Consider the following 8,979-nt stretch of genomic DNA (forward strand, 5'->3'; position numbering starts at 1 on the left):
CCCGCCGCCCCCCCGCCGCTCCCCGCCGCGCACCGCACTTCCGCCGGCGCCGCGCGTTGCCGCGCGACGGTCCGTCCCTCAAAGGCGCCCGTCCTGCCCCTCCGGCCGGCCCGAGGGTTCCGCGCCTCGCCACGACCTCCCTGAGCGCCGGCTTCCTCTCCCGGGGCGCCGACGCACCTGCGCCCACCCTCCCGGGGTGAAGGCGCCGCGGGACCCCGCGTGGGGTCCCAGAAGGAGCGCCCCGGCCCCGGGCTGGTCCCGCTCCGCCGTCAGGCCCCCTATTCCGGGCCGCCTGACGGTCGGCAGCGCGCACAGGGCCTGGGAACGGCCCCGACGTCCCTCGAGCGCCTGCTGCACTCGTCACACCCCCGCCCACGGGAACTGGGAGGCACCGCGGGGACTCCATCCGGGCGGATGTCCTGGTGATGGGCAGAAACACCAGCCACCAGCCCGCAGGTGCAGGTCCAGGCTCTGTCCCCTCCCAGCTCCTCCTCCGGGAAGACCCCTCACCGGGCCCAGACTCACCGGGAGCCCCAGCACCGGCCCTTTCACGACTCATCTGTAAATGGCAGGGAAGTGCTACATCCACGCTTTTTTCCCACTTTTTTTAGGCAGCAAGAGTCTGTCCTCATAGGAAGGCTCCCCTGGACCCCCATGAGCTTGGAGCTGTTTGGTTCGGTTTTCAGAGGAGAAAACGAGGCCCAGACAGCCTTTGGAGTGGTCTCACATGGGGAAGTGGGAGAGCAGGCACTGAGACCCCAAACCTGGCCACGTGCCACCCCCACTCCACCCCGGGGAACTTCCAGGGCCACCCCTCTGCTCTGCTTCCCCCTTACCTCCACTGGGCCCACAGAGGGTGCTGGAGGCTCAGGACTGTGGGCACCTCTGAGGTTGGGGTCACTGAGGAGCCGCACCCCAGCCCAGCCCAGCCACACCCACCCTGCCTGTCTGTCTCTGATTAGGAGGCTGGGCTGGGCCTGGCAGGAGATCCTGCCTGGGAATGTGCTGCCAGCTGGCGCAACACGCCAAGGATCTCAAGGCTTCAGCTGCCGGCCCCAAAGCTCAGGCCTCCTAAGACCTGAGCCAGCGGAGCCAGGGCCTGAGTGGACGTGGGGGGTGTAAGTGCAGGGGCCAAAGAGACCTGGAAAGGGTGCAGCTTTGGGAGCTGCAGCTCTCACGGGGGAGGCTTGGGAGGCAGCTGATTCATGGCTGCCAATGAGAAGGAAATCCTCCACACGAAGAAGGCACCAAGGTAGCCCAGGGCCAGGCCTGGGAGGTGCTCAGGGTCAGGAAGGGATGGCCAGCAACCCGGCTATTCCTCCCATGGTGGTCCAAGGGCCCAGGGGCTGGCCCTGGGCACAGTAAGGGCACCAGTCAGGCCAGCTCCTCTAGGTACCCGTACACCTTGAGGTAGCTGTCCTTGGCATCCGCCATCACGAGCTGATCCTGGGGCACACAGGCCACACCCAGGGGCCACCTCAGCCCCTCAGAAACCAGGCAGATGGGTAGCCCAGCATGGAAGAACAGGGTCACCTGGTGCCTCTGTTGATTTGCCACAACAACGCTGCCCTCTGAGTCAGAGCACACACCTGCTGGGCTGCCAAACAGCTGCACGTTCCCAAACTCCTTGCTCACCATGTGGCTGTCAGGCCCTGGGCCCATCCAGCAGGTGCCCTGCAGAGCCAGTATTGAGGCTGGGGCCAGGTGCTCCCAGGTGGGCCCAGTGTGAAGCTGTGCACAGCCACAGGCACATAGTCTGTCACCAGAAGGTGACCGAGGATGTCCCTGGCCAGCCCTTGGGTGGACAGAAAGGTGCCCACCATCACCCAGAGGTCCTTGGGGTCATGGACAGTGTGTGGGAGTACACGGACAGCCCCATGGATGAGGTCACTAACCACCATGAGCCCTGAAGCTGTGACAACGACATCCTCTGGAATGAAGGCCCCAGTCCCTGGAATGTGGCAGGGTAGATGGCAGACAGAGCACCCCTCCAGGTCCAGCACATGGACACAGAGCGCAGCCCTGGCTGTCAGGAAGGGTAGGCCATCCCGGGAGCAGTGCAGTCTCAGAGGCCCCCCACAGCCCCTGCAGGCTCCAGGATCCACCTGAGCAGTCAAGGTCGCTGGGAGCATGTGGGGTCTCCAGGCAGGTCCAGCGTGAGGTGCAGGCCCTGGGGGCAGCCAGCAGGTGGAGGAGGTCCAGAGGGTTGGGGAGATGACGGGATGGGAGACCAGAGGGCAGGTGGGCAGATTGCAGCCTCAGCTTCTCTGCATGTGGGCTGCAAGAGAGATGATAACACCCCACTGTGTGCCAGGCGGAGTCTGAGTAGGTCCTCCTAGTGCCCTCCAGGCAGTGCTGGTGTTCTCTCACTTTACAGAGGCAGAACCCGAGGCACGGGGCTAGGGGCCAAGCTATATTCCAGCTCTCCTGGTCCCCAAGCCCAGCAGCCACGTAGGAGCTAGATACCTAGAACAGAGTCTGGAAACACATGAAGCTCACTGTGGGTTTTGCTCTGAGCCCCGAATGAGCTCACGGGCATCATAGCATCCTAGGGTGGTAGTGAGGTGGCAGGGGGAGTATCGGATGATCAGCGTTTTTCGGACTCGTCTGTCCGCCGAACCCCTTCCTGCTTGGGGGTGGCCTAAGCTCCTGTCTGTCACCAACACGCAGCTCCTCTGTCTGTGCCCCCAGGTCAGGGAGACTTCCAACCCCTGACAGATGAAGTGGGGTCTTTTCCTAGGGCTCTCCCCCAGCTCCCATCCAGAGAGGCCAGGCTGGGAAGGGTCTCCTACCTGGGACCAGGCTCCAGGGCTGGGCGGTTGCAGCCTCTGTTGTTGTAAACTAGAACCTGAAGGAGTAGGAGCCACCCATAGGTCCCCACCTGGGACGCAGCTGGGCATGAGTGAGGGGGAGGGGACATTCTCGGGCCATCTCCACGTTTGAGCAATGGCCCAAGGAACTTCTGTAAAATATAAATCCAGTCCCCCGGGGACAACCCGGTGCTGCTACATTCCTGCCTCAGGGCCTTGGCACAGGCCTTGCCCTCTTCCTGGACATTCTTCCCACCGCCCCGCACGGCCCCCCATGGCCCCTCCACGACCATGTCAATGCCGTTCATGGGCTTGTGTGAGCCAGGCAGCCCCAGGCCACTGCCCCAAGCAGAGCCATTGTGGGAAGGTGACCTGCTGGCTGGGTCACTGCAGGATTCTGGGGTGGGGGACCTCCGGGAGGCCCACCTGCCTCCCCTGCTGGGCAATGGGGCAGGATGGTACTGCCTCTGCACCTGGGAAGCTGAGAGATGCCGCCTAGTGGTGGATAAGAAATAGGGGTGTAGTGATCACGTGGGGTGCCCAGGGGAGGCTGAGGAGGGGGATCTCCCTCAGACTAAGGATGTGGGGATCCTCCCGGTGCCTCATGGCTCTGTCCTTGGCCCCAGCAGCCCCTCCAGGAGGCCTCTGAGTGGAGGGCACCCAGCCTGCATGTCTGTGACCCATGCACACCTCGCCTGGCTGCCAGCACCCAGCTCTGGACACTGTCTTGTAACGCCTTGCGGCAGGTGGGGGGTGACTGATGCTATCGCAAGCCAGGCGCGGTTAATGGGGCGGCTGCAGGTCCTGCTCGGACTGGCCCCAACTCGGCCAGCCCAACCCCAGCTTGGGAAGCTGGGCACAGGCAGGAACCAAGCCTCATCCGAGGGCAACCTGAGCTCTGGGGGCTGTTCCTGGGTGGGCATGGAGGGCATGGCCCAGCTTCTCGGGTGAGAAGTGACCAGCTGTGGCTGGGGGGTCCCCCAGGCACTCCTCCCTGCCCATCCCGACCCCTGCCTGTGGGAAGGGCAGCCTGCTCTGGGAGGGAAGCAGCGGGCTGTGAAGGCCACCGATGCCTATCTCGGCTGCAGGGGCTGGCGGGGGCCCAGCAAGGCCACACTGGGCAAGCAGCCCCAAGCCCCGGAGCACAGGGCTCCACTGAAGGGCGGGGGATGTTGGTGTTAGCGCTGCCTTGCTGGACTCAGGGCTGCAGGATGTTCAGGAGTCCCTGTCTACCCCCAGTGCACTGAAATGCAGGCTAAATGGCCCTGGCAGCCCCCAGACCACACATGCCTGCCTCTCCCCCACCCCCACTCAGTCCCCTCTGCTGAGATGCCCCCCAATCCCACCCCAGACCCCTGCCCCTCAGGGAAGGCCCACTCCACAGGAGGGTCAGGGCAGGTGGTAACGCTGGGGTAGAGAAGGAAAGAGGCCCAGAAGGAGAGAGTGAAGGTGGTTTCCACTTTAATGTCCATAACTGTGATCAATAAATACCTGCAACCCCACTGTCCCTGCGTGGCCCCAGAGACAGTCTTGGCCACAGGCCAGTGGGGGTCCATCTGCATGCATGCTGAGACAGGACAGGTCCTAAGCCTTGCCCATGGGGCTGGGGCAGGTAAGGGGCTGGGCAGTGGGGCCAGGGTTGGAGGAGCAGGGTCAGACCTCGGCACCCGGAGGGCTCTGCAGGCCAGCGACACCCTCAGGAGTCTGGGAGCTTCCAGCCCCAGCACAGGTGCCCCAGCTATTGCCAGGAATGACAGGATCCTCTGGGGCCTGGAAGGCAAGGCCCGGGGGTGGGATGCTGGAGTCGGCCTCACACTTGGTGGTGTGGCCAGCGAAGGGTTCAGGCACTGTGGGGCCCAGCATGCCAGGTGGCTCAGGGGTCCCCCGGGCCAGTGTGAGGCCCAGCTCAGGCTGCCCCCAGACCCCTGCAGGTGCCTCAGATCCCTTGGTGGGCACCCGTTTCACAGAGAGGTCGAGGGGTGTGTCTGGCGGCCACACAGCCTGCTCAAGCGCCTGGTGGATGGTGAGCAGCTCGCGGCGGATCTTGCCCAGATGCTCCCGCAGAGGTCGTGGGGCCAGGCCCCCAGCGGGTGCCAACTGCCCCAGGCACTGCTCCACCTTGGCATAGTCGTCCAGGGCCCGGGTCAGGTCCTCACTCACGTGTCCTGAGCTGCTCAGCACCAGGCCCTGTGGCTGCAGGGGGAGGGGAGCCTCGGGGCCTGGGGTCTTGGGGTCGCCTGGCTCCTTGTCCTCATGCCAAAGCATCATGGAGGGGCCGGTGGGCAGGCTGGGGGGCAGGAGCTGGTTAGGAGGCTGCAAGGCCCCCACAGTACCCCCAGCCCCCGCCCCACTCCCCCATGGCCCCAGGGTTAGAGGGGAACAGTGCCCAGCCAAGAGCCCAGGGATCCCCAAAGCACAGATGGCTTGCTCTGTGGGCTCAGTTCCCCTCTGTGGCCTGGAAACCCTATTCCCAGCAACTGAGCTCAGAACGGAGCCCAGACCCCTGCCCCTCTGACACCCCCACTCCCTGAACTGGGGGCCCGTGACACCCACCTGCTCTGAGAACCGAACTTTGCCAGGCTATAGGGGGTCTTTTGGAGCTCCAGCCTGCTCACCAGGGGCAGCTTCCTCTTGGGATCACTCTGGGCAGCCCGCTCTGGCTGCCCCTCCTGCCCTGGGTCCCTGCAGGTGCTACGGGGCCAGGGACCCCCCAGTCCCAGAATGGGCACCTTCAGCAGGCCAGGGGCCAGAGTGCCGGGGGACCCCTTGGGGTGTGCAGGGGGTTTGGCGGGGGCAGCCTTGCCTGCTGGCAGCCCGAACATGTGCTCCAGGATCAGTGGGTAGTACAGGCGGGGGGCCAGGGCTGGGCGCTCGGGGGGCTGTGGGGCTGGGAAGGCTGTGGCTGGGGGCAGCAGCGGGCTGGCGGAGGCCAGGAAGGGCATGTGGGTCGCGGTGGCCAGAGAGGGCCCCAGGTAGGAGAAGAGGCCGGGGCTCAGCGGGTAGTTGATGCCCAGCAGAGACAGGTGGAGGCTCTGGCCCTCGGGAAACTCCCCTGGGGCAGGCGGTGGGTAGCAGGGGACACTGCCCTCAGGGCCTGCTGAGGCCATGTCCCCCATGGCCATGATCCTTGGGCCTCCGCCCAGCCCTGGCTTCCATGACTCGGCCAGGAGCCCATTGTGGCCAGGACCCTTCTGGGCAGCCTTGGCTTCAGGGAGTGGCAGCCCTGGGGACCCCTCGGCCCTGGGCTTGGGGTCCCCACCACAGCGGTGCAGGGAAAGAAAGTCAGTGACCACGAGGTCAGGCATGGCAGTGGCATCGGGGAGCTGAGCTCCTTGGGGCTGGCTGCCAGGGTCCGCAGGGCCCCCGGGGCCATTGGGAGTGGGTGCGCGGGGCCTGGGTGTGGTGGGGGTGCGGCGGCATGCCCAGTCTGGGGAGTCGAGCAGCAGCGAGAGGGAGTCTTTGCAGAGGCTGTACTTCATGTGGTTGTACAGGTGCGACTTCTCCAGGCAGGTGAAGGGGCACTGGAAGCACTTGTAGTTGTAGGGTTTGCCCCAGGGCCGCGGGATGTAGTGCGGCTTCTTGGGCTTCCGCGAGCGCGCCCTCACCCCCGGGCCCGAGCGGCATGAGCCCGCCTCTCGAGACATGGCAGCCTGCTAGCGGGCAGGCCCAGACACCATGGCCACCTGCAGACGGGGGCCACAGTCAGCACCAACTCTGGCCGGCACTCCACCCCCCTCCACCCAGGGCTCCCATGAGTCCAGGGCGCCCCCGCCACCTCTGCCCCGGCAGACACTCAACCTGCAGTTCCTCTCCACACACACTCGGGCCTCGTTAGGCCCGACTCAGATAAAGAGCTGATAATATTTTTTAGCATAAGTATATGGCTGAGGCAATATTTGGAACATACCTAAAAAATTATTCATTCTTATGTGAAATTTAAGTTTAACTAGTATCCTGCATTTTATCAGGTGACCCTACCCAGATCCCCAGCCCTGAGGCCAAGCAGGCTCCCGCAGGCTGATTTCTGCGATAATTCAGTCCCACAGCATCTCCCCATGGCCGGCAGAGCCTGGTTGTTTGTCCAACCCCCACAGCCCAGCACCAGGCAGGTCCCCAAAGAGCATTTGATGAGTGTCTGAAAGACGCGAGTGTGACCAGGGCTCACTGTGAGTGGACACCAGCCCCTCCTTCCTCACCCCCTCCAAAGACCCCTGCCCTGGCTGAGCCGCCTGCCCTGCCGGGAAGCCAAGATAAAAGCCACTGAGACGAGAAACCTGCAGAAGGCTCTGAGTGTCTGCACAGCACTGCACGTGTATGTGCATGCACACGCCTGCTCCAGGTGGGCACTGGGGGGTCTGTGAGGGGGTCGGCCTCACGTGGGGCCAGGCCAGGCTGGGGGGAGTGGACGTCACAGCACAGGCCATGACACAGCCACCTGCTCAACCCGGCTCCATCTGGGTGGCTTCAGGCAGGTCAGTGGCTGAGCCCGCAGCAGTCATGCTCAGCCAAGACCCTCTCCCCTATACCCCACACGCTTGCTCAGAAGCTGCTCCACACTCCATCTGGGCCACCACCTGGGCTTTCCACCGCCCCAGTGCTCTCGCCGGTGTGGGGTGCAGGGCGCGTGTGTGGACACGGGCTTTGAGTGTGTGCACACAAGCATACAAGGCTCCCGAGGAGTCCTGGCACAGCGGTTGAAGGAACAACCTCTGCACTGCTGAGCCAACTAGGAACAGGGTGTGCCACCAAGTGTAGCAGGGCCTGGGCACACACACTCAAGCATGTCATACCCTACACAGAGTGGACACACCGCTCAGCCATGAGAGCACACTCACAGCACACCCACCTGGCTCATTCAGACAAGCACACACATGTGCACACACACTACACCCCTCCACCCAAGCACACACACAGATGGGGTTGGGACTCACGCGTGGTCATGGACACCCTCACAGGTATGGACAACATACATCCTGCCCCCCAGGGCTCATAAGTGTCCGTGGGTCAAGCAGGGCAGGGGCAGCCGGGCAGTCACTGGGCTCAGCCGTCCTCTGTGCTGGCCATCACAGTCTGCCCACAGCAGACAGTTAGGTCTGCTGCCCCCAAATGCTGAGTGGGCACCCCTGTTAGGGGGACAGCAGAAGGGTGGAGAGGGCTGTGCACCCATGGGCTTGGGGACCTGCAGAGGGGTCGGGTGGCCAGAGTCAGGTTGTGGAGAGTGAGGCAAGCAGAAGCTAACTGGTCTGTGGCCAGGAGCGGAGCTAGTGGTTGGGAGGAGGAGAGGGTCTGAGGCTCCCTGAGGGGCTGCAGACCCAGCCTGGACTTGTTAGTGGGTGCAGAGGCAGCCCCCTCTCCCTGTCCCCATCCCCCCCAAGATGTGGATGACAAATGGGCTTTTGGGCTCAGGCGACAGAGGCGGCTGTGCCAGGGCCATCGATCACCCGGCCCTGGGAGCCACACAGCTGTGCCAACTGGTGTCGCCACCCACCCCTCCTCCCAGCTGGGACTGGGGGGCTCCTCCTGGGCCCCTGAACTCAGGGGTAGGGGGCTCCTCCTGTGCTCCCCCTTCTGAGCAGGCACCTGGGTTGAGGGCTTGTCTGGGAGCCATCTCAGCAGCTGCTGACCCCATGGGGACACAGAGGTTGCCTGGCACCCACCTGGCACACACGTACAGAGCAGAAGTCACCCCAGACAGCAGCCACACGCACAAACAAGGGCACAAGCACTCCCACAAATGTCCCCACCGGTGACTGATGCTGCTCTCAGGGCAGCCGGTCCCCAGTGTGCCTGCCCAGACACCCCCACCCCACTAACCTTTGTCTAGGTCAGAAACGGTGGCAGGTGGGGGCATGAGTCCCCACTCCAGGATGCGAGGAGGGACACCCAGCACCTGGGGCCACTGACCAGATGCAAAGGTCACAGCCCACCCCTCCCTGATGGCCCCTTGGGACTTGGGGAACATCCCACAAGAGCTGGGTGTGGAGAGAAGGAAGAGCCGGGCCCCTCGGCTGAGGTCGGGCCGGCTGGAACCCAGCGCCCTCCCCTCCGCTCACCTGGGGATGGCACCGGACGGTCCTCTCTGCGGAGCCCGGACCCCAGCAAGCGGGCGACGTGGGGCTCGGCTGGCTGTCCCGCACCCCGCACTCCCCGCGCCGCCCACACTCTGCCG

The 8,979-nt window shown here is 64.4% G+C and overlaps 2 protein-coding genes across 2 annotated transcripts; both read right to left on the minus strand.

The window, feature by feature from the left end:
- Window positions 1–1,374: 1,374 nt before the first annotated feature.
- Window positions 1,375–3,118, minus strand: NHLRC4 (NHL repeat containing 4). The gene is made up of 3 exons (XM_008579191.1): window positions 3,010–3,118; window positions 1,821–1,951; window positions 1,375–1,731 (listed from the first exon to the last, which is right to left on the minus strand). Exons 1-3 carry the CDS (start codon window positions 3,116–3,118, stop codon window positions 1,375–1,377), a joined length of 597 nt encoding a protein of 198 aa, XP_008577413.1.
- Window positions 3,119–4,339: 1,221 nt separating this feature from the next.
- PRR35 (proline rich 35) lies at window positions 4,340–6,454 on the minus strand. Its single transcript, XM_008579175.1, has 2 exons — window positions 5,364–6,454; window positions 4,340–5,097 (listed from the first exon to the last, which is right to left on the minus strand). Exons 1-2 carry the CDS (start codon window positions 6,452–6,454, stop codon window positions 4,464–4,466), a joined length of 1,725 nt encoding a protein of 574 aa, XP_008577397.1. The 3' UTR covers window positions 4,340–4,463.
- Window positions 6,455–8,979: the final 2,525 nt, after the last annotated feature.

This window comes from Galeopterus variegatus, unplaced genomic scaffold (genome assembly GCF_000696425.1).
Source record: "Galeopterus variegatus unplaced genomic scaffold, G_variegatus-3.0.2 Scaffold1825, whole genome shotgun sequence".
In the NCBI taxonomy this organism is placed as follows: domain Eukaryota; kingdom Metazoa; phylum Chordata; class Mammalia; order Dermoptera; family Cynocephalidae; genus Galeopterus; species Galeopterus variegatus.

Coding starts and splice junctions, on each gene's coding strand:
- NHLRC4 (XM_008579191.1), bottom strand. CDS start 3,118: ATGAACGGCATTGACATGGTCGTGGAGGGGCCATGGGGGGCCGTGCGG. Junction 1,952..3,009: donor CAAGGCCCTGAGGCAGGAAT/GTAGCAGCACCG, acceptor GCCACATTCCAG/GGACTGGGGCCTTCATTCCA. Junction 1,732..1,820: donor CCAAGGACCTCTGGGTGATG/GTGGGCACCTTT, acceptor GGCTGTGCACAG/CTTCACACTGGGCCCACCTG.
- PRR35 (XM_008579175.1), bottom strand. CDS start 6,454: ATGTCTCGAGAGGCGGGCTCATGCCGCTCGGGCCCGGGGGTGAGGGCG. Junction 5,098..5,363: donor AAGTTCGGTTCTCAGAGCAG/GTGGGTGTCACG, acceptor CCTGCCCCCCAG/CCTGCCCACCGGCCCCTCCA.